The 25,267-nt window shown below is 37.8% G+C and overlaps 3 protein-coding genes and 1 long non-coding RNA gene across 8 annotated transcripts; 1 reads left to right on the top strand and 3 right to left on the bottom strand.

The window, feature by feature from the left end:
* Nucleotides 1-2,884: 2,884 nt before the first annotated feature.
* On the bottom strand, nt 2,885-6,137 carry LOC137724689 (G-type lectin S-receptor-like serine/threonine-protein kinase At1g67520). 2 transcript variants are annotated; one of them, XM_088694103.1, is made up of 9 exons: nt 5,642-6,137; nt 5,201-5,365; nt 4,963-5,061; nt 4,650-4,855; nt 4,312-4,522; nt 3,949-4,186; nt 3,695-3,842; nt 3,297-3,614; nt 2,885-3,118 (listed from the first exon to the last, which is right to left on the bottom strand). In XM_088694103.1, the coding sequence occupies exons 1-8, from the start codon at nt 6,120-6,122 to the stop codon at nt 3,303-3,305; spliced, it is 1,860 nt and encodes a 619-aa protein (XP_088550229.1). In that variant the 5' UTR covers nt 6,123-6,137; the 3' UTR covers nt 2,885-3,118; nt 3,297-3,302. The 2 variants fall into 2 exon arrangements, with proteins under 2 accessions (XP_088550229.1, XP_068319521.2); XM_068463420.2 differs by having other exon boundaries at nt 5,201-6,137.
* Nucleotides 6,138-7,428: 1,291 nt separating this feature from the next.
* Nucleotides 7,429-8,968, top strand: LOC148696691 (uncharacterized). 2 transcript variants are annotated; one of them, XR_015962491.1, is made up of 2 exons: nt 7,429-7,497; nt 8,770-8,968. It is a non-coding gene; the product is annotated as an uncharacterized LOC148696691 (long non-coding RNA). The 2 variants fall into 2 exon arrangements; XR_015962492.1 differs by lacking the exon at nt 7,429-7,497 and adding an exon at nt 8,029-8,086.
* A 491-nt stretch (nt 8,969-9,459) lies between these two features.
* LOC137727138 (G-type lectin S-receptor-like serine/threonine-protein kinase At1g67520) lies at nt 9,460-13,931 on the bottom strand. 3 transcript variants are annotated; one of them, XM_088694100.1, is made up of 7 exons: nt 12,549-13,857; nt 12,350-12,448; nt 12,056-12,249; nt 11,764-11,974; nt 11,416-11,653; nt 11,154-11,301; nt 9,460-10,031 (listed from the first exon to the last, which is right to left on the bottom strand). In XM_088694100.1, the coding sequence occupies exons 1-7, from the start codon at nt 13,780-13,782 to the stop codon at nt 9,669-9,671; spliced, it is 2,487 nt and encodes an 828-aa protein (XP_088550226.1). In that variant the 5' UTR covers nt 13,783-13,857; the 3' UTR covers nt 9,460-9,668. The 3 variants fall into 3 exon arrangements, with proteins under 3 accessions (XP_088550226.1, XP_088550227.1, XP_088550228.1); XM_088694101.1 differs by lacking the exon at nt 9,460-10,031 and adding an exon at nt 10,566-10,963 and having other exon boundaries at nt 12,350-12,457; nt 12,549-13,931; XM_088694102.1 differs by lacking the exon at nt 9,460-10,031 and adding an exon at nt 10,566-10,963 and having other exon boundaries at nt 12,549-13,931.
* A 7,091-nt stretch (nt 13,932-21,022) lies between these two features.
* Nucleotides 21,023-23,902, bottom strand: LOC137724688 (G-type lectin S-receptor-like serine/threonine-protein kinase CES101). Its single transcript, XM_088694098.1, has 7 exons — nt 22,693-23,902; nt 22,458-22,582; nt 22,241-22,369; nt 21,949-22,159; nt 21,609-21,843; nt 21,338-21,488; nt 21,023-21,247 (listed from the first exon to the last, which is right to left on the bottom strand). The coding sequence occupies exons 1-7, from the start codon at nt 23,900-23,902 to the stop codon at nt 21,023-21,025; spliced, it is 2,286 nt and encodes a 761-aa protein (XP_088550224.1).
* Nucleotides 23,903-25,267: the final 1,365 nt, after the last annotated feature.

The following is a 25,267-nucleotide window of genomic DNA, read 5'->3' as shown; positions in this document are numbered from 1 at the left end:
ATTTATCACTACACTCGAGATTCTAGGTTCCAAAATATAATATATATATATATGAATGTTCCAAACCAAAAAGACTAGTAAATACGAGCATGACTCACTCATCTGCCAGCCATTCAAGTCCACCAGTCAAAATTCAACAATGGGGCTCACAAAGAAAATTTTGAAAAGCATATGTACATGGGGCTCACAAAGAAAATTTTGAAAAGCATATGTACATGCAGATTGAGGACGGATACAAGTGGTGTCAAATCTGAAAAGAAACCTCCAGGACCAAAGCACATGCACATGCAGATTGAGGACGAATACAGGTGGTGTCAAATATGAATACAGACCTCCAGGACCAAACAAAGGCGACCAAGCCTTCAAGTGATAAGAGACTTATGAAAAGTGCAAAAATATCTTCACAAAAGCAAAGACGACTAAGTCTCCATTTATGTATTAAAAAAAAACTAAGTAGTAACTGAAGTTTTTAATGTATGATATACGTCGTTGGGGTAAAACACCCGAGGCCGAGTTGAGATAATTACAGGGTTGGGGAATCGAGATCCTCTCCGAATGTCAGTTTGGCGCAAATAGACATAGAGACCCGAACCACTTATTTTAAATTATATGGTCTTCATTAGCCTTTCATATTGGCCCACATCACACAAGGGGTCCGAATCTCTCTCTCCCCTCTCTTGAACGGTTTGGATATCTTAGTCTGTCGATTTTCGACTATGAGATTAAGAGAGAATTTGATTTCGGGTTTGAGGTGTGGTTCGACAACCATTTGAAGCCCATTGAGGTGTGCCCCATCTCATCAGGTCGGGTCAGCCATTTCGTACCAGGTTAGATCCCAGGTCAGGCCAGCCATTTCATTAGCCTAAGATGGACATGACAAACAAGGCGCTTGGATATTGCCTACTGGGACCAAATGGACCCATGGGCTCATTAGATGATGAATCTGGACCCAGGTGTGTGTAAAGCCCACCTCAGCTCGATCCATATTTGATCAATACTACAGAGAAGGTGGAGATGAGGTAAAGGTAGAGTAAGCTCCGAGTCATGTGGAGGTCAGTCGAGATTGAACACACGTTCATAGAAACATAGTATCAAATTCAAGTCCAAATTTTAACACTACGAAACGGAAAAGCATGCAACTCCGAAAAGCATTGTTTCAGTCCAACAACCCAAGCTTCCTTAAAAAACTAAGACAAAGCGACGACACTAGGAAACGGAAAAACATGCAACTCAGAAAACCATTGCTCTAGTCCAAATGAGGTTCCTCAATGCCTCAAGCTTTTCTAAACACCATAGCCTGAACCTTTTCCTTTGCGCCTTCTTTGCTTCACCAGAAACGTTCTTAATGAGCTCCTCTTCAAATTTGGGACGAGCAGGCATTAGGTTGTGCACAATGCTGTAAATGCCCCTAGCCCTTGCCACACCCTAGGCGCGTACGCGTGCATGTCCGACCTGAGTTATCTCATTACGCGCGCAGTTAGATCTTCCCATATTGACATCCCTGCTGTCTATTCTCCTGCGAATCCTTCTGCTGGTGACTTCATCCGGGTCCATTTTCTTGCTCCTCAGTGCATGTTCATCTGCTTTTCCGTGTTAATAAATATAGGAATCCCATAAGAAACAGCATTTGAAAAAACAGAACCTAATAATAACAACAAAACTAGACTTCATCCTCAGTGCATGTTCATCTGCTTTTCCACTTCAAAGCAGCTGACGGCACGATTCGTACTTGGACTCCAAGATGTCTAGATTATGGGGAAACCAGCCTTTTGTCCAAAACACACAAAGAAGTGTATTTTCCGTTTATACCAATTAAGTGTGTTGAAGCATGTCCCACATGGCCACATCGGAAACTTGTTGAAGTTTAAATCCTCTTATATAGAAAGTTCGACTACTAATTGCCTTGAGGCCTTAATTTTGTATAAAACCATACCTACTGAATTGCACACGTGCTTAAGTTACGGTCAGTATCAATGGTAATTAGTAGTGGGCCGTTGGGCCGTCTTAAAAAAACTGGTACAAAGGGCAATTTATAGAAGCAATGTTGAGATAAGGGCAATTCATCTGTCCTTTTTAGAAGGATATATATGAAGCAAGGTTTATCTGCTTGCATAGAGTAGAAGCAAACCGGTAGCAACAAAACCAAATCAGAGTGAAGATATAAGAAAAACCATATGAGGGAAACGATGAACGGAAGGAATTAGGAGTAACTAGAAAAAATGCCCATGCGTTGCTACGGAACCTGAATGCATCAGTCTTAAGTACATGAATAAGACACATTTAACCTTCAAAAAAATTCAACATATTCATGAACGAACAATATGGAGAGTGAAATTGCATCCTAGATTTTTGACCTAATATTGAGTTTGGTTTCATGACAGACTTCCTGGATTGGACACACCCTAAAAAAATATATACAAAATCAATAAGGTCATGTGACACGACATCATTTTAATAGGAAAGGTATAAACAATCTAGTTTTAATACTAGGAAGATTCACTCGAACAAATTCTTGAAAATTATGATTCAAAAAATTCTAGACCTTCAGTATTTTTTACTAATGATAAGCGTCTAAGATATATTCTTTATAATATTAGAGAGATCAAACGGTTGATCTATAACTCGTAAAGTGGTTGTAACTCAAGTAATTTTACTCCCCAATTTTATATAAAACATAAAATAAAAACAAATCCTAATTTACATAGTAATTTTTTTTTTATAGCTAGGGACGACTTCGACTATAGTAATGCAGTTAGAGACCATATGTTGGGCTGGGCTATATATAATATACGTTCCATGGATAATTGTTTAACTCATAAACGTTTTGAGTGTTTCTAACATATGCTTATAAAAAATTTTCTTGTTTTATCAAACAATACGAAAATTTTCAATTGAATGAAAGACATACTATTTTATATATCACAGTACTTCATGGATCATCATCACATATCCTTAATTCAAAGGTAATATATGAGAATCTAGTTTTGTTTTTATTTTATTTTATTTTATATAGGGACTACAGAAGCAAGCACCCTCCGCAAATTAAACTCTAAAAACTTCTCAAGTATCTTGAAAGGTGCCAAAAGCCATCAGCCAACTCCAGTTGATGCATACCCTCCTACATTTACAAAAACAGCGTCGCCGTTAATTTATTGATCTTCTTCCCAGGACACATACCAATTTGCGAGAGTGGTTTGAGTGATGCTAATTAGTCAAGTAAAGTACAGTCTTTTTAATTAAGCAGAAGCAAAACACTTGCTCAAGTGTAGTTGAGGCACTACAAATATGATTTTTACCTTTAATTAACGTGCTTCAAAATCAGAACTGGACATGTAGTTTGCTGAAGCAATTTCAAGTTGCTGATTCCCACTTATACCAGCCTCCACCGTTCTCCTTCCAACAAAAAATGCTGGCTTTGTTGGTGATGCTAATGGTAAGCTTTCATTTGTCAACATAGATATGACATCAGACATGGTGGGCCGATCTGCTGCATTTTCTTCTACGCAAAGCAGACCGACATGGATGCATCTTAACAGTTGCTCTTTAATAAACGAATTTCCTAATGTTGGATCCCTTAATTCTAGCCCTGCACCTTCTTTCCATAACTCCCATGCCTGAAGAACAAGGATTGCATTTCATTCTAAGGAAGAAAAATATGATTATAAATTTTAAGAAAGATATTTGTTTGTCATACATATCCTACTAAATTGAGCGCACGATCGTCATTGTAGAAGCTGTTGTTTTTCCTTCCACTTAGGATTTCAAGTATCAATACCCCGAAACTGTAGACATCGGACTTAACAGAAATAATTCCCTCCATGGACTCTGGAGGCATGTAACCACTGCACCAAATGAAAAAGAAAAAATAGTCAGTATACTTATCTGCAAAAATGCGTGTTTAGCAATCAAAAGGGGAAGACCATGTCAATGTGATGCAGAAATACTTACCGTGTCCCGACAATCTTGCTAGTGTTTGCTTCCAATTCATTTTGGGTGAAAATCCTTGCCAGACCAAAATCTGAAATTTTTGGGTTCATGTTTTCATCAAGTAGTATGTTACTAGCTTTTAAATCTCTATGAATTACTTTCTTTCTTGAGTATTTGTGCAGGTAAAGCAACCCTTGAGCAATTCCTTCGAGAATGCTAAAACGCTTCTTCCAATCTAGTAGTAGACCTCTGGTTGGATCTGTCCAATATGTAGAGTTAAGTAGGACTAATATTAATTAACAGTAGTAATATATGAACTTTGACAGTAAAATAAAAGTCAGATAGCAAATTTAACAAATGAAATCAAGTATCTTGGTTCCTCACCAAATAAAAAGTGATCCAAACTTTTGTTCTGCAGATACTCATATATCAACATCATCTCTTCGCCATGAATGCAAAATCCGAAAAGCTGAACCAGGTTTCGATGTTGGAGTTCATATATAAGTATCAGTTCATTCTTGAATTCTGATGTTCCTTGCCCTGAACATTTCGAAAGCCTCTTCACAGCTATTTCTTGTCCCATCGCCAATTTCCCCTGAATTGATAATCCATATCATGTTTTTGCTGTCATCTTTAGGTAAATGAAGCTAATTCCTTTTTTTTTTAATTTTTCTACAGCTTTTGAATTAGAAGCAGAAATTTTTGTTTTTTCAAAATGTTACCTTATAAACCGGTCCAAACCCTCCTTCTCCTAGCTTGTTTTCTTCAGCAAAGTTGCTTGTGGCAGCCAAGATGGTTGAATAGCTAAAAACACTTAAATCATGATGTCCTATCTTTCCATCATTTCGGAGACCATTAACATCATCAGTAGGTCGATTAGATTTCATGAAGTTAAGCATTTCGTTCTCAATCTCTGTCCGGTTCTCACCTATACAGGTCAATTATAAGAAATTAAAGTTTCAATGGAGACAACAATAGTCAAAGATGTGAATAATAATCCTGTCTTACTGGTGCACATGATTTAAAGAAATATACCAGCTGATGCAAGGGCTGATCTTCTTCGTCGAAGTAGATAGTACGCGGTGCAAAGCACTAGAGCAGCAGCTATAGAAGTGCCAATCCAAACCCATTTATCTGCTGCATCATAAACAATTAGCTACCAACATATGCAATCAGTGTAACACACAAGAAATGTATGCATGTATGCATTAATTATCTTCAATTTTTGGATGAATATATATCAAGTGGTATGAATTTGGACTTGCATGGTTACCAATTTTTGTGCCAGAGGATTTCGTTGACTGGAACCTTCGGACGCACCCTCCACCGGTGTCATAGCCGTCACAGTTCTGTGCTTGTACAATATCCATCCGTCCTTCATATTCCTGAAGTATCCCACTACTGTATAGCACCCATTCTGGTTCAAGACTCTGATCACCTACAGAAGTGTAAGTGAGGTAGCCATAATTTTCGTTAGATACAATGCTGAAATTGTACCTCTGCTTGGACACATTAGGCAAAATAAATTCAAATGTTCCATCTGATCTCAAGACTCCACTAGTCCAATAAACCACGCCACTTTTATTGATTTTCAATTCATGTTCATTCGGGTCCCAAACAAGACTGAAAGGCCCTGGAGCCGGGTTGTAGGTATCTACATATGATACAAGTGACCAGATGTGGCCATCACTGCGGTTGACACCTAACTTCATACCCGGTAAAAATGTGTCTCCTGGATAATCAAAACTTTGCCAAAAAACCCTCGATCCATTCATTTCTTGCAGTACAAGATTGCCGGAATCTAAAAGGGTAGCCACAACACCGCTACTAGTACCATTACTAGTTTGTGGAGCAGAGCAAATGACAATTGGATCTTCACCCGTTTGAGTAATCTTCAATGTGTAATTCCAATCCAAGGTAAGAAGTGGAGATGAAGATGATGAAATAGGTCTGTTTCTGTTGCCAATCCAAGCTTTGTTTGGGTTGTATTTATTGCGGCTTATGACTAAATAGGTGAAGTTGGAATACAGTTGCTCAACGAAAGACAAGGTGAACTTTGCCGATGCAGATTCTAAGGAACTCGAGGAATCAAGTGTGTCCCCCGGTGCCAATGTGTCCCTTGCATCATGACAAGCCCACAAGCATGCAAAAATGATCAAGAAAATTGAGTTCTTCATCATCACACATGTAGCCATGAATGACCACAAGACAATGAAAAGTTTGGCTTAAAAAAAAACACGATTAAGAGGCGTGTGAGTTTAGTAAACACCTTGGAACTACATAATTTTTTTACAATTACCGGAAGACTTCTGTTTTCATTCAAAATTCAAAGAAAGACTTTTGACTTACTGATTTAAGTATTTTGACAGTATAACTTGCATTTAGAACAATGACCTTCTCCTTTCTCTCTGCGCAAGTCACAATACCCACCTACTCCGGCCTCTGAACTTTCTCATTGGTTTCTTTCTTCATCAGTACACTGGTTGATCTCTTCTTTGAAAGAGATGGAATTAACGCATTTGTGGAAGAAAGAAAAAACAATAATATCAGGTAGTAATAAATAAACCAGAGAACTGTACTTGAAAGAGATGGAATTAACGCATTTGTGGAAGAAAGAAAAAAAAAAAATATCAGGTAGTAATAAATAAACCAGAGAACTGTACTTGACAAGTATATTTAGCTGAGTCACACCAAGCATGATTGATACCCTTAACGCGCACCAAAATCCGAATTCGACAAGGCATCTACTGAAATAATTTCAATTAAGTTGTTAAACTTTTATTGTATTATTTTTTTGAGGTTTTGTGTAACAACCCGTCCCGGGATTTACGTAAGAAAAATGAATATTTTTGTATTTTCACTAAGTTTGGGGGATAGCTTCCTTTTTTAAATTGTTTTTTAGTCTTAATTGGTGAGCCCAAGGGGTCCACCCCTGTTTTGTCCCCTGGTTCCCTCTCCCTTTTTTTTTTTTTTTTTTTTTTTTCTGAAAAGTCTTCTCTTCTCTCTTTCTTCCTCCGTGCTCTCTCTTTCCCCCCTCCTCTCGGTGCTCTTTCCTCCGACAAGAACACACACACACACACACCCATGCCCACACCTATAGCTCTTTTCTAACCCCGTGGTTGTGTTTTGGACGTCAAACCATGAAGAAACCACCTCGGAGACATTTCCCAGTTTTCCGGCGAGCACCTCCCTTTTCGAGGCGATTTACGGCCAAACCACGGCGAGTTGGCCGGCGTGCAAGGTATCAATCTCTTCGTCTCGCTGAGTACTACAACTTTCCTTTTTGTTTCACCCAACTTCATTGAGTATTGAAGAAGTTATACTCATTTGAATCTTACCCAGTTTCCGGCGACCTCAGTGACTTTCAAGGCAATTTCCGGCCAAACCACAGCGAGTAAAGGTATCAATCTCTTCGTCTCGCTGAGTACTACAACTTTCCTTTTGTTTCACCCAATTTCATTGAGTATTGAAGAAGTTATACTCATTTGAATCTTACCCAGTTTCCGGCTGACACCCGTGGCTTCCAGGCTGTTTTCCGGCCAACTCCGACCACGATGACGGGAACCAAGGGTATATTTCGATTCCTTACCTTCGAGGCTTCAATTTGGTATATTGAATGACATGTTTTGGTTGAGTTTTGAGCTCCAACGGAGCTTGGGAAATCTCCGGCCGAAATCCGGCCTTCTCCCTCCTTGGAATCCGGCGAACTCCAAACCCAAGGCCTTTGGGCCTTTCCTGCCAAGCCCAAACCCATTACCCTTTTTTTTAATTAGGCCTTTGGGCCGTATGGTTTCTAACATAAAACCCAACCCACCTAACACCTAACCCAATTACCCTAACCCAAAACCCTAGCCCAAAATCCTAAGGCCCTGACCCGTGACCCGTGACCCTGACCCGTTGACTGGGTCAACGGTCAGCGTTGACTTTGACTTTGACCGGTCAACGGTCAACGTTGACATTGACCGTTGACTTTTTGAGTTTTCTTGCGGGACCTCTCCTAGGCTAATTTCGATGTTCTGAACCCGTTTCCGATGTCCGTTTTTCCAAATTCAGTCGTTTGAGTAGAGTTTGACTAAATGTACCGTTTATGTGTTTAAGGGCGTTTAATTGTGGCGTTTCCGTCTTTACTAGTTGCGTGGCTCTTCGGCAGCTAAGTACTGTGAGTGGACCCCTTCTAAAAATGCATGTTTTAATGGTAGAATTGCATACACAGAAAAGCATGACTTTACGATTATGTTTTATGAAACGTTTTGAGATAACATGCTTACTGAGACTAGTTTGAAGTATTACTATTTTTCCTATAACCCATGTTCTTATATAATATCTGATGGATGACGATATGATATTTAGAACATGTTTAGAACACTTCTTTATAGTATAGACGATAGATGACTTTATACTATGAAGTTGATTTTCAATATACGTATGTTCACTGGTTTTGTACTTACCTAGTGGTCCTTTCCGCTACGGGACGTAGGGATAGATCCGGTTCGTCCCGGGCGACGGTTTGGTGTTGGCATAGGGCCTGGAGTGTGTTTTCCTCTGACTGTCTGCTCAGAGATGGGGAGCCGGCAAGGGGCCTGAAGTGTATTTTCCTCTGACTGTTTGCTCAGAGACGGGGAGCCGGCATGGGGCCTGAAGTGTTATATCGGACATTCATTAGTGATTACTATTTTATGCGAATTATGATTTGAGACATTGCATGACATGCTAGATTTCGGAAAACTTATGTTTCTAATTATATATGTGTTTTCATAAAACCTGGGGGTTAGTACGTTGATAACTGTTTTATTATATATATATCAACTTGGTCCACTCATGTTTGTTTTGCGCTCCCTTCAGGACTTAGAATCGAGGCATACAATCCCGACGTCCAGGCACTTCCGCATCGGCATCTTCGAGTCTTCTCGGTGTAGGACCCACTCCTTTGTTTCATTCAATTTTATATTATTTTCTTCTAGTGTTCTAGATTAGAGGTGTGCTCTAAACATGGTCCTTATTTGCATATTCATTATTCTTTTATATTTATAAGCCTTATATATCCCTTGTTTTCAGCATTTGCACTCAATAAATGGCTTTCGTCACCCTCGGGTGTCGGCCAGCACGTGCCTATCCTGGTATTCGGGGGATATCGGGGTTGGGGCGTGTCATTTTGGCTACATGGAAGGGTGATATTGGAGAGACTATATACTTAAACTATATTTTGTAGATTACATGATGTTACCGTTGTTGTTTGGATTCCTTCTTTAAATCGTTAAGAACATGATCTCCCTAATATTTTTTCCATGTAATCCCCATTGTTGAGAAGTTTCTTTTCTTTTCTAATAAGTTTTGGCAGGTCTAAGAATGTGAGGGAGAACATTTGACCCATCATTATGCCAGATAATGTCACACGATTGTTTTGTTTAAATACCAAAAAAAGATTAACAGTGTAGGAGATTTGGATTAAGCCACATAATAGTCTTGCCATAATAATTTAGTGCAAACTCGCTACCCACAAAAGTCAAACCAAAGACTCTCATTGCTTATAAGTGAAAAAACAACAACTAAATTACTTTTTATTTAGAGAAAGGAGAAAACCAACATATGTTAAAATTCTTGGAAAACTTGGAGTCTTATTGTCACACAACTTCCTTTGACTGCATAAATTGCATAGAATCCCTTTCGTATGATTTGTGTAATAGATAAATAAAATCTAACTCATTTAATAGTAATTAATAGGATGGTGAGCTTACTACCACTCAAGAGTGGTGATAAAAATGAACTGAGACAGCTCTTGCAAGTATATAAAACCAAGCCACAACCTTCAACGAGCAACAATTTCGGAATTGGACAAATAATTTATCGACATATCTTCTGGCTCCTTTCCACCGGCCATGATTTCTTTCTGTGAAAAATGCTGGCTTTGTTGGCATAGGTAATGCCACACTTTCATTTGTCAACATAGATATCACATTGGAGATGGTCGGCCGTTCACCTGCATTTTCCTCCACGCATAGTAGACCGACATGGATGCATCTAAGAAATTGATCCTGAATACAGGAATCCGTTAGTGTTGGATCCATTAGTTCTATCCCCGCGCCTTCTTTCCATAGCTCCCATGTCTGAAACAATTTGAGTTATGATGACTTAATTAGGATACCATCATGACCGAACCTCATGAGAAAAACCGCTTTGGGAACTTACGTCATGTGACAGGTTGAGTGACCTATTTTGTTATCGTTAAAATTCTTCAACACCTGACAAATCCTAACGGGACGATACATGCTACTCAACCAGCCATATGTCGCGAAAGTCCGCACTGAAGTTCTTATCAACCCGGTCACCTCAAAGGAGAAGAATAAAGAAATAAAAGCAGAGGTTTGTGTTACGTACATATCCTACAAGAATAAAGAATTGTCTAGCATTTTAAGTGCATGCACCGTCTACCTCCCATGCATATTTGAATCTCCAAAACCTTCTAGCTAGTACCACCAACATAGTATTTTGCTAGAGTTGTCTAGCATCCAAACACCAATTGGGCTAGTGTTGATCTTCAACATAGCTAACATGCATGACAATTATGCGAGTTAAAAAAATCAGCAAAATTAATGGGCATAACATTTCAACTAGAAATCAGCAAAATATATTATACAATATTCCACTTTATCGATGATTTTTGTTTTCGTTACCAGATCTACTTTTTCAATGGGAACAAAGTTTTATTACAGGATTGTTGATTGATTTCTCAACGCCCACCAATGTCGGAATGAGACAAAACATTTATCGATCCAGTTTGCTCTCCCGTTTCACGTATACCAGTAAAGTCCACATTTCCTTGTGCGTAATATGCCGGCTTTTTAGGTTCAGGCAACTCCATGCTTTCGTTTGTCAACATCGATATCACATCCAACATGGTGGGTCGATCGGCTGCGGTTTCATCCACGCACAGTAGACTGACATGGATGCATCTTAGCAGTTGATTCCCGTTACACGAGTCGCCTAGAGTTGGATCCATTAGTTCTAGCGCTGCATTTTCCTTCCATAACTCCCATGCCTGAAAAAATGTTAACATGATCATTTAGTTAGGATATCATAATAATAAAATGCTACTGACAGTCATTCACAACCACCGTTGATGGAAGTGAGGTCCCACGAACCATCAACGACGCGCTTGGGTGGCCATCCCTAGCACAGCTCAACCTTAAAAACAAGAATATAGTCTGCAGCTAGAAAAGGTTACATACATATCCTACTAAATTGAGTAAGCCATCATCATTGCAGGAGCGGTTGTTTTTCCGGCCGCTTATGATTTCAAGTATTAGCACCCCGAAACTGTAGACATCGGTTTTTACAGAAACGATTCCTTCAATGGTCTCTGGAGGCATATAACCACTGGAAAAAATGGAAAAGAAAAAAGTCGTCAATCAGTACACATCTACAAAAATACATGCTTAACAACCAAAAGCAGAAGCCATGACAATTAAGAATTTATACACATTTACTTACAGTGTCCCGACAATCCTACTAGTATTTGCTTCCAAGTCATTGTGGGTAAATATCCTTGCCAAGCCAAAATCTGCAATTTTAGGGTTCATGTTTTCGTCGAGTAGTATATTACTAGCTTTCAAATCTCTATGAATTACTCTCGTTCTCGAGTATTTGTGCAAGTAAAGCAATCCTTGAGTGATTCCTTCTATTATACCGAAACGCTTCTTCCAATCGAGTAGCATACCTCGGATTGAATCTGTCATAATGTAAGGAGAGTTAAGTAACAATACTCAGTATGTTTTTACACTCACAAATTAAACAAATAAAATTACTAGTACTAAGACTAAAGTAGTATTGATTCCAAACCAAAAATAAAGTAGTCTAAGCTTTTGTTGGGCATGTATTCGTATAACAGCATCCTCTCATCTTCATGAATGCAAAATCCAAATAGCTGAACAAGGTTTGTGTGTTGGAGTTCATGTATGAGTATCAATTCATTCTTAAACTCCGAATTTCCTTGTCCCGAACTTTTTGAAAGCCTCTTCACGGCTATTTCTCGTCCCGTCACCAATTTTCCCTGAATTGATTATCCATAATTTTCTCAGTTGTTTCCAAAAGAAAATAGAAGACACTACAATCTAGTCATTGAAGGCCTTACCTTATAAACAGGTCCAAATCCCCCTTCTCCGAGCTTGTTTTCCTCCGAGAAGTTGGAAGTGGCAGTCAGAACAGATTCATACGTAAACATGTTTAAATCATGTTTTCCTATGTTTTCTTGATCAGGTTCATCAGTAAGTTTATCAGATTTAAAGAAGCCAAGCCATGTGTTCTGTTTCCTTGCTCTGTCCCCAACTATTTAAATTAGTGTAGAAAGTCAAGCTATCAATTTAGTACAACAATCAAACATCTGAAATTCTGTCTAACAAGTGTATATTAGGCTTAAAGAACATACATGAAACCATTCGTCTTCTTCGTAGATAACCGAATATGCAAAACATCGTTAATAGTAGTGCAGTAGGGATTGCAATGACAACCCATAACCACTTATGTCCTGAATTTACTGCAATTAATTAGCTACGAATTCAGTTATATATAATACGATTAGTTAGCTAACTGTCTTGTGTGAAGTTTAGGTATCAAATTGGACGTACCATTTTTCTTAGCAGGTGGTGAATTTGCAGGCGTCGTTAGGCTTGACAAAACAAAAACACTACTTGCATTACCTGATCCAGTGCGATTTTCAACGAACTCACAATCTACACTCCAAAATCGGCATCCAGGACCACTAGACTGATTATCTGCTGAAGTGTCGTACCCAAGGCAGCTGCAATTTTTCCAACAAAGAACCTTACAATCAACACTACTGACAACGTACCAGCTGGTGGCTCTTGAAGTATTACTAGAGTCTTTGATCTTGAAGTATCCATTCTTTTGCACAAATTCATCACCAAACTTTCCCGTACAATTGCTTGCCCGGTCCCTTCTCACGCACCCTCTAACTGTGTTATATCCGTCACAGTCCTGTGCATTTGTGATCGCAACTTGTGCACCATATTCAAAAAGTGTCCCCCTGCTGTATAGCACCCATTCCGGCTCTGGATCACTTGTGTCACCTACAGCACTGTAAGTGAGGTAGTCTTCGTCTTCATTCGAAATGATGCTAAAATTGTACCTCTGCTTGGACACATCAGGAAAAATAAATGGAAATTTTCCATCATCAAAGACCCCGCTAGTCCAATTAACCACCCCACCCTGCTTGATTCTCAACTGTTTCCCATTTGGGTCCCAATCGAGGCTCAAAAGCCCTGGTGCAGGATTGTAGCTTGTTGCCCAAGACAAAAGTGACCAATTCTTGCCACTTCTGCGGTCAACCCCCAATTTCATGCCTGGTAAAAATGTGTCTGTGGGATAATCAAAACTCTGCCACAAAACCCCGTTGGTTGATCCGTTGACTGAGCCCGCTTCTCGTATCACAAAATTGCCGGAATCCAGAAGGATAGCCTCAAAAGCATTAGTACTACTAATATTTTTCGGAGGAGAGTAAATCACAATAGGGTTTCCACCTTGGTATGTAATTCTCAACGTGTTGTTCAAGTCAAAGGTGAGAAGTGGAGAAGAAGGGTACGGAATAGGAGAGTTTCTGTTCCCAATCCATGCTTTGTTTGCGCCTTGCTTGTCGCGCAGGATCGCTATATAGCTGGTGTTCGAAGCATCAATGGTTTGCACCACGAATCTCAAAACAAACTTCCCGGACGCAGACACTAAGGATCTCGAGGAGTTGAGAGTGTCCCCAGGCTTCAGTGTGTCCCTTGCATCATGAAGACTCCACAAGCATGCAAAAATGATGAAGAAAATTGAGTTTCTGATCATCAAACTTGTAGCCATGGGTGATCACAAGGCAGAACTTGCTCAAACTTTTGGCTGATGAACAAGAAAACTTGGCCGATATTAATACATTATACTTGATCAAGGGTAGGGAGTAGATTAATTACAAGTTAAACAAAGTTGTGACAACTACACAGGAAGACTTTTTTCCATTTATTTTATTTAAAAATTAGAGATAGAGTTCGGCTAACTGTTTTTGTATGTCTGAACACACCATATATCTCTTCCATCTGTGTTTCCTGAGGAGAAAGTTTATTTGTCTGCACATGGAAGAATCTGACTCGGTCTCTTTCCTTCATCTCTCGGTTGCTTTTCTTTCTTCATAATATATGTTTTTAGCACCTGATTTGAGGCGTAACTGTGGGAAAACTCTGATTCGAAATGCTAATAAATTCAATTTCCTCGTACCATGGTTAAGGGTTATTTAAATATAAAGAAATAAACAATTAATTTGTACTTAATAATGTTGAAGAATAAGAATTTTCTGGTGAAGAGGTGCAACGCCACTTCTTGAAGGTAGGATTATTCCAAGGATTAAAACTGTGTGCATGGGCTCTCATTGCTCTTTAGTCTTGCACTAATTTTCTCGTTTAAGTCAACTACTTTTATAGCTTACAAAGTTCACTCTCTATTTTCCAATTTGCTTGATCCTAGCTCGAGTCACCAAATCAAACTATTTATTTTCCCTAGATAAAGGAGCACCATGCCCCATAAAATTGTTGCTGAACCCAAAAATAAGAAAGATTATATTCACATATCTTAAAAGGAATTGTTATTAGTACTTCAAACTTTCTATATTAGGAAAGAAAAATACACTTGTGAGGAATGTAGAATGAGATTTTTAGAGTGCTGATAACACTTCCCATCTTAAATTACTTTCCTCACTTTGAAAACAAACAAAAAAATTACTTCCCCATTCCTTTAATTTTTTAAATATTTTTCTATTAAGTGTTAGTGGTGTATAGAATGTCAAAAAATATTAAAAAAATTAAAAGTTGTGAATGAAGTAATTTGGAGTGTGAATATAATATCTTAACAATAATCCGACATTGAATAGATGGCAGACCAAATTATGGAACAACCTGCCGGTTCAAGAAATAGGTTTTGTGAATTCCGAAGTTGAGGGACTCAGAATAAGAGTCCGATATGGACATAATTTGCCGGTTCACTGAAACTGGCAAGATGAACAAGACACATAGCTTTGAGCTTGCATATGGGGTATTTTTAGCCAGATAACGATGTTTTTTGGGTCAAATATGCGTTTTAAGATTTGAGACAATTTTTTAAATTTCTTATTTTATTTTTATTTTGGGTGAGTTTTCTCGTATTAACGTTATATCTTACAAACTTAATCTCTAAATACAAGCATGACTTTTATCAACATATTAAGTTGTTAATGAGTTTTCGTTAAAACATGTTTAATTTGATATCACCATAACATGTGAGATTGATAATAGTGATGATAGTGTAAAGTGAAATCAAATTAAATAGATTTTAATATGTACTCATTAATAATCTAATGGATTGATTTGAAAGACAACTAATCTCAGCAACACAGTCAGCCTTGTCATAGTCTAGTTACTATTCTATCCTTATCTGTTATGTAACTAATTGTTGTCCTATGTGTGATTAGATAGGCTTGGTTTGTTATTAATCATTTATTGGCAAATTTATATATAACTCAAATGTAAGATTCATTCAATTAATTAAACATTTACGGGATTACATTTCTCATAGACTTGCCACCTGTAAGTCTGAGACAATGCTGAATAATTTCCTAACCGGCCTAATTAAGTGCAGCTTTTTTTTTTTTTTCCAAATACCTAATGAATAGCACGGTCAACTTTCTAATAAAAAAAAAAAAATTAGCTCTTGATTGTATATAATCACACCACGCGTCCATGTTTTATTTTCAATTCATGTTCACTAATTATCCAATCATTTCAAATTTACTAGTAAACATCCAGTCATTCGTAGTTGTAATCGATACTTTAATTTCTAATTAAACGATACAAGATCATACTTCATTCAATGTCAAATACCATACAGATAGAGACAAACTTGATTCATTAATGTTTAGTCTACGGTACCAGTGCTCTATAACTAATTAGTCAATAATTTTTCTGTACGCGCTTCCGAATAGGCGAAAGGCCTTTATAATTGTGATGTTCTTCTTTTGATGATTTTAAAAAACGTTTTACTAGAATATCTCCTTTGTGATTTTGTAATGTTGTATTTTACTGCAACTTACAATATTCACGTCCCGCCACAAAAAGTACAACATCAATAATCAGAGCATACAATATGTCAATAACAATGTTGTAAATTGTAAATGGTATAACCTAATTCTTTTGTGGGTAAGTCCCTATATGTCAAAGTATATAGAAAAATGTAAGAAGTCATAGCACACAAGCTGTAAGAAGATGGGACACTTACCAACATTTAACAAACAGTATTCTATACTTCGATCATAGTACAACATAAATTTACACCTTAATCCAAGTGATAAGAGTAGTATTTTACAATATAAAGCTATAAACCTCCTTGTTTATTTGAATCATCTGTCCATAAAAAAAAAAATCAAATAAGCAATGAGGTTGTCTAAGAAAACATTGTTGCACTTGATCAACCCTAATGTGACGTACAAACAGAAAAGCCAAAATGTTTTAAGAAATCATTAGAAAACCCAATCAAAATCAAGCAAACGTTGTCTAAGAAAAAACCTCAAATGTGCAGTGTAATTGAAATTAACCCCAAACAATTGAACTGTTAGGCAAGGAAGTGGAGGGAATTAAAGAGTGGCAAAACCACTGTAACTCCATATGGTCATATACCATTGACATTTTGACGAATATGTTCTAAGCAAAACCAAGTCATCCACATTAAGAACCCAACAGAAATAGAAACCAAATGATCCAATTTGCCAATTACTGACAACGAAAATGGGAGCCCTCTAATTGTTTTCAAACTCTTCAGTCGAAGCTCTGCACTTTGTGTCTATTTTTGAGATGATTACGACGAACATTTGAGGTTGGATTTGGTGAATCTTAAATACACCGGAAAATAGAGAAACTATAGAGCACATCTTGATCAACAAAATTAGAGAAATGGGTAGATAAAAAACAAAAGGGGAAATCGATAGGGTACTCATGGTTAAAGGAAGACAAGAAACTAAAAGAAAAAGAAAAATTGAAAGCAAAATCAGAAGTAGAAAAAATTCCGTTAATTGATAGATCACTCACGATTTCTCCAGATTCTTACAGCCTTACAGGAAACTTTGCATTGTGCTCTTATAGCCCAAATTTCTGAAGGAAAAATAAAACGATTGGAGAAAGAAATTATTGGACGAGTTGCACACTTTCAGTGCCTGTTGGTGGTCATTTTGGGTGTTTGAGGACTTACAAGAGGATACCCAGAACATCGAAGTTTGCTTTTCCAGAACTAAGAGCTAGAACCGGAATTACCTACTGACCACCCCTATAACTGATCGAAGCAAACCCCCACGCAGATCAGAAGGAGAACTCGTTTCCTCTTCGAGATAAAGCTAGATCCCCCTAATCTATTTAACAAACCAGGGAAAGGAAAGGTTGTTTCATTGAAACAATAAAACTTTTCTGTGGGATATATGTGGTTGCACCGGAACTACACTTTTGGAGGGGCTCATCAAGCGCTTTCTCCAACTTGCCTGCGGATTGGCCAAATTTTTTCTTATATCTATATTCCTCAACTGGTACTTGACCGTCATTATGTGAGAATCCCCTTCCTTTTGAAACAGAGTCTATCCCCCGCCATTAAAGATACCAAACCAAGTCTCTACTAAAGTAAAATCTGTTCGAGAGTTATCTGTATTTGTCAAAGTTGTTCCTATCTAACATAACGCTATTGGATCAAATGACAAAGACATTGTTGAGAAAAAGATGAAAGCCTTTTCCGGATGAAATGAAAATTGAATTCTTGTAATAAGAGAACAAGAGAAAGGTTTCCCATTTCTTAGCCAGGAAGATATGTGGCCATGAAACAGGGATTAAGTGGAACAGAATTGACTGGGCGATAGTCGTGAAAACATGAAAACACATGTTTCTTCCATATTTTTTACCTTAGCTCCATGGAACAATATACTAACTACTATTGAAACATGGTTTGGCATTTGGAGTTATCTCCAACAAGGGTCGTCGCTCCCTTCATACACCTTGCTGCTTCATCTAAGTAGGTTTGAGCTAGATCGTTGATCTCCTACCACCTCTTGGCATAGTACACTAATGGGCAAGCCTTTCCTACCCAGCGGCAAAGCCAAAAATAGGCAGGAGGAGAGGCGGAATTTAAAACTGTAAAAAGTTCCAAAAAATTGTAGACAATCAAATCCTTTTAGCTAGTAGGCAATATTAATGTCGTTCATAATCAAGGTTGAAGGTCATAAATGACGCTAGGCGCTAGTTAGGCGGCGAACTAAAGCCTAGCGCTTCAGCAGATTTGAGTAAATTTATTATATATCATTTAATGCCTATGCGGGAACCTAGACATATTTGAGTAAACTTATTATGTATATATCATATACATCAATGTTTTACACCTTAAAAAATTATACTTGTATTGAAGCTTCAAAATTATTTTTAATTAAGCTTATTATTTAACATATAACATTCAAAAATATCAAAAATTTTATTTTAATAATTTAGTGAATATGATAGTACGAGAAAAATACACTTCTTACAGTGAGTTACTTTCTATTTTTTATATAACTCTAAAGTCTAAACTCTAGAATAATAAAATTAATGCTCTGAAATCTTTTGTTAACATTAAAAGATAATTATAAAAAAATAAGAAAACAATCAAAAGTGGCTTGCAACTGTATTTTCATTGTTAGCCACAACAAAAATGAAACTATGCGTTTCAACTTAAATAGCTGGTCGCCTTCTTCTTCCTCGCGAATCATTTGAACCACCACTTCTGCAACAGTCTCAGCTCTAGCTCGCATTGGAAATGCCCATATTTCGTCTTATTTCTTTGCTATTCACCGATAATACCTAGGATTTAAAAAAAAAAAAAAAAAAAAAAACGAAGGCCTACACGCAACAGATGATGTACAGCAGCAGAGGAACCAGGGGGCGTTTGCAGGTTTTTCGACCAACTAGAGGGGCGGTTACCCACTCTTGGGCTTCTTTTCCGACAAGAGGAGGAGCGACTGCCCCTCCTTGGTCCTCTATAGCTTCGCCCATGCTCCTACCACAATGGTGTGGGGTGTCAAAGGCTATTACTTCGTGGCCAACTCAAATGGGCTGAAGTTCGAGGCAAAGCTTTTTAGTTTTTAAGTTATAGCAGAACTGAGCAACATCTAACAACCTAAATCTGGTGTGCCCTAAAGTGCCTTAAGTAGCCCCCAAGTACAGCATTAAGTAAGAAGTAAGCTAAGTTCAGTGATCCTCGATAATAAACTATCAAGTGGAGGAAAGAACTGATGACTCACATCCCACATCATAAGAATAATGGAAAGCCATGGAATTAATCGAAGTTAACCAAGTTCTCTTAGCCGTTATGCTAGGGTGACTCGAGAAAGTTTGAAAGAATAAGGTACGTAGAGCGTGAACCAAGGTTCATGGGCAGATCAAAGTTGAATCTTGCATATCCTAGTATGTAGGACCTAAAAAGTCCATACTGGTGGTTATAAAGCTCAGGATGTCAGCGGGACTTTCCCTTCCTGTCCAAAAACTGTGAGAATCAAGCCACGAACGAGGTCAAAGCTGCTGAATGAATGAGACAAAACAAATGCATTAGGGCTATGAGAGTTTTTCAGTGTGCTCGGAACACGAAATGGTACATCACATGTCACTATATAAGTGCTAAGATACTTACATTAAAAACTTAACGACTTAAAAAATAAAACTTCCCTCCACTTATATAATGACACGTGGTATACCATGTACCTCCCGTTTTCTAGGCAAAATGAAAAATTTCTCCAAGGCTAGGCTGATGATGTTTGTCTGGCCCGCTTACTAATCGCTTTCGGACAGTCTTCAATGGCATGAAGCTTTAGTGGCATAGAATTGGTTGCTTGATCGGACAGATAAAAGGAGAACCAACTAGTGAGGCATCTGGATTTGATTCAAGCCGGTTAAAGCTTGAAAGGGAGTTGGCCTACTAGGAGTTCTGTTTTTTGAGGACCCATAAAACACCTTATTAATCTTAAAAAGAACAATCGGCCCAATACGTTAACCATGTAATTTCTCCGATTTTTCTATCACCACACAAGGTGATAAGAATTGAACCTATGGCCCTCTGTACCCAAAACAGATGAGAGGCATTCTTCCTTGTTTGTAGGGTTGGTTCAGGCGCGCAAGCAAACCAGCACCGGACACAAAAGCAGGAACTATGGCCTAGTATTCAGCACTATTGATAGGTCTCAAATTCGCAATAAGGGATACGAAAGCTCCCCATGTTGTAAGTGGTTGGGTGATTCACTTCTAGTGCAGTCTTAGATTGAAGAAAGTTTCAAAGTTAAAGAGAATCATCTGAAAGCCTATTGGTTGAAGGCAATGAGATTGATGGCAGTGTTTGAAGAAGTACCAGTTGACCATGTCTCTCAATCCAATTCATTGTTGCGAGGAGGGTTGTCAAGCTTGTATAAAAAAAGACGTATAATAAATCGTTGATTGCTATATATTCTTAAACCTCTCCACCGTGCCCTTAACCAAGGAGGAGGCTCAGCGGGAAGAGTTCGGTAGTTGGGACTTTGTTCCATTCGCTCAGCTGAAAGAGCGGGAACTCTATTTCTTCTTGTAGTTTCCGTGTGTGATTTTGGATTTAGTGGACAATTCAAATTGTCGAAGTCCTGTTTCACCAAACTCAACCCCTTTGCTTAATAATAGTTGGGATTTTTGTAAAGTAATCACGTCCACAACGTAAACATTAACTTTGTGACAGTAATACAATGTCACTTGTGTTATTAACTATAACCTTTTGGACTCTAAATTTGATGATTATAGTGTAACCTTGACATGGACATTGTGAAATTCTGTCTAATTCAAACATCATGGTTAAGGGATCATATGCGATGAAAGGAATAAACCTGTAAGGAAAATATTTTTTTTTTGTTCTTCCTTTGGTTATATCTGAACTATTTTTGTATTTATTAATAACAACAAGCTTAGCAATTATTTAAATCCAATTTGATGGTCAGACACAACTAAAAATGATCAATACATTCAACGTCCCCTTTTACCGCTATATCAGTAGAGGCCGCATTTCACTCTGTGTAATAAAATGCTGGCTTTGTTGGTACAGGCAACTTCATGCTTTCATTTGTCAACATAGATATCACCTCTGACATGGTTGGCCGATGGGCTGCATTTTCCTCTACGCATAGTAGACCGATTTGGACGCATCTTAACAATTGATCACTAATACATGTTTCGGCTAGGGTTGGATCCATTAGCTCTATCCCTCTACCTTCTTTCCATAGCTCCCATGCCTGAAGAAAACATTGATTAAAGTCATTGAATATCATAAGTCGAAAGATGAGAGAAACTTATTGGTAACTGCAGTGAATTGTTTGACATACATGTCCTACTAAGTTTAGCACGCGATCTTCATTGTGTAAGCTGTTGTTTTTCCTTCCGCTTATAATTTCAAGCATTAACACTCCATAACCGTATACATCAGATTTTACAGAAAAGATTCCCGCCATGACATATTCAGGGGGCATATAACCACTGTACCAAAAGAGGAAAGAAAATTCTTTAGCAAATTTCATTTATGTAAATGTGTGTGTTCCTTAACCGAAAGAAACATGTGATAAGAGTATTTGTATGTTTATATGAAATTTTTCTTACAATGTTCCGACAATCTTACTAGTATTTGCTTCCAGTTCCTGCGTGAAAATCCTTGCCATACCAAAATCCGCAATTTTGGGGTTCATATTTTTGTCAAGCAGTATGTTACTAGCTTTCAAATCTCTATGGATCACTTTCGTTCCCACGTATTTGTGCAAGTAAAGCAATCCTTGAGTGATTCCTTCAATTATATTGAGACGCTTCTTCCAATCTAGGAGCGCACCTCTGATTGGATCTGTGCAGTACAGAGAAAGTTAAGTTAATATTTAGACACACAGATAACAAACTGAACAAACTGAACAAATAAAATAAAGTACGTATAGTAATGTTGATTCCCAACCATATAAAAAGTGGTCCAAGCTTTTGTTTGGCATGTACTCATATATCAACATCCTCTCTTCTTCATGAACGCAAAATCCGAAGAGCTTAACAAGGTTTGTATGTCGGAGTTCATGTATGAGTATCAATTCATTCTTAAACTCTGAAGTTCCCTGTCCGGAACACTTCGAAAGTTTCTTCACAGCTATGTCTTCTTCCGTTTCCAATTTTCCCTGAATTGATTTTCCATAATATTCTCAAATGTTTCATAAAGAATAGAAGACACTACACAATTTATTATTCCAAGGCCTTACCTTATAAACAGGTCCAAATCCCCCTTGTCCGAGCTTGTTTTCTTCCGAGAAGTTGGAAGTGGCAGCCAAGACGGTTTCATAAGTAAATACGCTTAAATCATGTTTTCCCATGATACTAAACGATTGGTTCTGTATCCCACCTATTTAGTTTAGTGTTGGAAGTCAAATTTCAATCTGGGAGTTGTCAAGCATCTGAAATTCTGTCTAACAAGTGAACTTTAGGATTAAAGAACATACCCGAAAATATTTTTCTTGTTCTTAGATAGGTCAAGATGCAAAACACCATTACCAGTAGAGCAGCAGCAATAGCAATGCTAATCCATAACCACTTACGTCCTGCATGTACAATGTAACAATTAATTAAGTACATATTTAGTTTTACATAAGGCGAATGAAATTTCTAGTGAATTTCTTTGTATGCTAAGATATTAGTATATAACTAGACTTGCCATTTTTTTGGGGTTTTCCTGGTGTAGATCCTGACAATACAAAACCACTTCTTGCAGGAGTGAATCCGATAGGGTCATCAATGAACTGAGTGCCTACACGCCAAAATCGACATCCTGCACCAGTAGTCTGGTTACCATATGGAAGGTCGAAACCAATGCACTCACAATTTTGCCAACAAGTGGCCTTGCAATCCTCAGTACCAGTACCAAACCAGTGGGGGGGTTCTGAAGTATTACTAGAATGGCTAATGTTGAAGTGACCGCTTCTGTCAACAAACTCATCACCAAGTTTTGCCGTACAATTCCTTGGTCTTCTCACGCACCCTCCAACCATGTTATAGCCATCGCAGTTTTGTGCTTCTGCAATATCAACCTTTGCACCATACTCATAAAGTGTTCCCCTGCCATATAGGACCCATTCTGGTGCTAGATCGCTTGGATCACCCACAGCAGTGTAAGTGAGGTAGTCTTCATTTGCGTTTGAAACTATGCTAAAATTGTACTTCTGCTTGGACACACCTGGCAAAATAAATTTAAATTTCCCATCTTCAAACACCCCACTAGTCCAATAAACCACTCCACCTTGCTTGATTCTCAATTCGTGTTCCTTTGGGTCCCAATCGAGGCTGAAAAGCCCTGGTGCAGGATTGTAGCTTGTAGCCCAAGATAAAAGAGACCAATTTTTCCCAATTGCAAGGTCAACACCCAATTTCATGCCTGGTATAAACGTGTCCGTAGGATGATCAAAACTCTGCCACAAAACCCCGTTGATTGATCCGTTGACCGAACTCACTTCTTGTAGTACAAAATTGCCAGAATCCAAAATGGTAGCCTCAACAGAACTAGTACTACTGGTAGGAGAGTATAAAACAATAGGGTCTCCACCTTGGTAAGTAATTTTCAAAGTGTTATTGGTGTCTACGGTGAGAACTGGGGATGAAACGTATGGAATAGGTGTGTCTCTGTTGCCAATCCACGCTCTGTTTAGACCTTGATTGCTGCCCTGGACTGCTAGATAGCTGGTGTTGTTATACACGTAGAAACCCAAACTGAACTTCCCAGATGCAGACACTAACAAACTTGTGGAATTGAGAGTGTCCCCTGGCTTCAGTGTGTCCCTTGCATCATGACAACTACACAAGCATGCAAAAATGATCAAGAATATTGAGTTGATCATCAAACATGTAGCTGCCATGGATAACCACAAGTACATCAGTAACTAGAAAATGACTGATTTAGGTGTAAGAAATAGGAGTTGGGTGTGTCAATGTGGGTGACATCTGACAAGGTACAATAAAACCTCTTTGTAGTAATTTTGGACCAAATCAATTTTATTATTATAAGGAGGTTATTACTCACTGTTGCAAAAAAAAAATAATGTTTGAAGTAGTTATTAATAAAAGTAGCGTAGGATACAAAATAGCATTAATAATAGAGCATGTCAATTTTCAAGATGCAGGACATTGGAAGAAGAGAAATATCTATTCTCAAATAGCTAGGACATGTACGTAGTTGTGAGTCCAAATCTTTTGCACTCAAATTTGCCTAGTGCTAATGAAGTAACATTTATAAAAAGTTTACACTAATGAAGAAGGCAAAAGTATGTCAAACTCAAACACCAGGACGGCCGTAGGATACAGTGACATTGTTTGAAAGGACGGGAAGATTAGAAAATAAAACATTGTTGTTTCCTGGTACTGGGGAATGGTGGGTAATGACTAACGAGTCACAAATGAAACTACCTATACAATGCTTATGAGGTTCATTACCTCATTCAGGGGGAAAATCCAAATATCTGAAATATTAAATGAAAACCTAGTCAAGTTTCTGATAAAAGATATAGCATTTCTTAATCATATATAATAAAAATCATAGGTCCTTTTCTTTTTCTTCACATAATTGACGTCGAGTAATAAAAAAAATATTCTTGTCCAATGTATAAATCAAATCAAACGACTGAAAACTGCGTAACACCTTCCTACGTGAAAACAAAAATTGTATGCAAATAGGAAATAGCACAAACAAGCATCGCCTGAAAGCTTGAGGGGACAATGAAAGTTTGACCAAAGGAGGGGACAATGAAAGCTTTGGCACAACACGCTCTTCGTGTTGGAAAAGTTAGTTGACTGTTATATTATTATGTTATGCTATTTGTGATATTTTGTGTGTTAGGGTTTGTTTGGTAGGATAAGGAAGGATTATGATTACTTTATTTATTCATTATTGTTTAAGATGATTAAGGGTAACAAGTAGTGGATTAGATTATCCTGGTATTTAAGATTGTTTTTTCAATTCATTGTATTACGGGTGCAAACCCCTCCCTCTTTCCCTCATGTATATTAGTGTAAAAGATCGCTTATAATCAAAAGACTGATTAGACTTAGATCTTTATAAATATTAATTAAAAGCATCTCTTATAATTTGGAGGAATTAAAATCTTGGCAAGAGTAGTCTTTTCATGATATAGTGTTCTTGACATGTGTTAGGGTTTTTAGAGTAGGATAAGGATTATGATTATTTATTTATTATTAAGGTTTAAGATGATATGATTAAGGTTAACAAGCAGTGAATTGTCTTG

Source organism: Pyrus communis, chromosome 5, assembly GCF_041283825.1.
Source record: "Pyrus communis isolate YQ-2024b chromosome 5, ASM4128382v1, whole genome shotgun sequence".
Taxonomy (NCBI): Eukaryota; Viridiplantae; Streptophyta; class Magnoliopsida; order Rosales; family Rosaceae; genus Pyrus; species Pyrus communis.
Note: the sequence above shows the minus strand (reverse complement) of the source record. Positions and strands in the feature narration are given on the sequence as shown.

Coding starts and splice junctions, on each gene's coding strand:
- LOC137724688 (XM_088694098.1), bottom strand. CDS start 23,902: ATGTACTTGTGGTTATCCATGGCAGCTACATGTTTGATGATCAACTCA. Junction 22,583..22,692: donor ACCAGGAAAACCCCAAAAAA/ATGGCAAGTCTA, acceptor GTTACATTGTAC/ATGCAGGACGTAAGTGGTTA. Junction 22,370..22,457: donor GTATGTTCTTTAATCCTAAA/GTTCACTTGTTA, acceptor GGTGGGATACAG/AACCAATCGTTTAGTATCAT.
- LOC137727138 (XM_088694100.1), bottom strand. CDS start 13,782: ATGGCTACAAGTTTGATGATCAGAAACTCAATTTTCTTCATCATTTTT. Junction 11,654..11,763: donor CTTAGACTACTTTATTTTTG/GTTTGGAATCAA, acceptor ACATTATGACAG/ATTCAATCCGAGGTATGCTA. Junction 10,032..11,153: donor TACTCAATTTAGTAGGATAT/GTATGTAACCTT, acceptor AAATTGTTTCAG/ACATGGGAGCTATGGAAAGA.
- LOC137724689 (XM_068463420.2), bottom strand. CDS start 6,122: ATGGCTACATGTGTGATGATGAAGAACTCAATTTTCTTGATCATTTTT. Junction 4,523..4,649: donor GGTTTGGACCGGTTTATAAG/GTAACATTTTGA, acceptor TTATCAATTCAG/GGGAAATTGGCGATGGGACA. Junction 3,843..3,948: donor AGCAAGATTGTCGGGACACG/GTAAGTATTTCT, acceptor CATTTGGTGCAG/TGGTTACATGCCTCCAGAGT.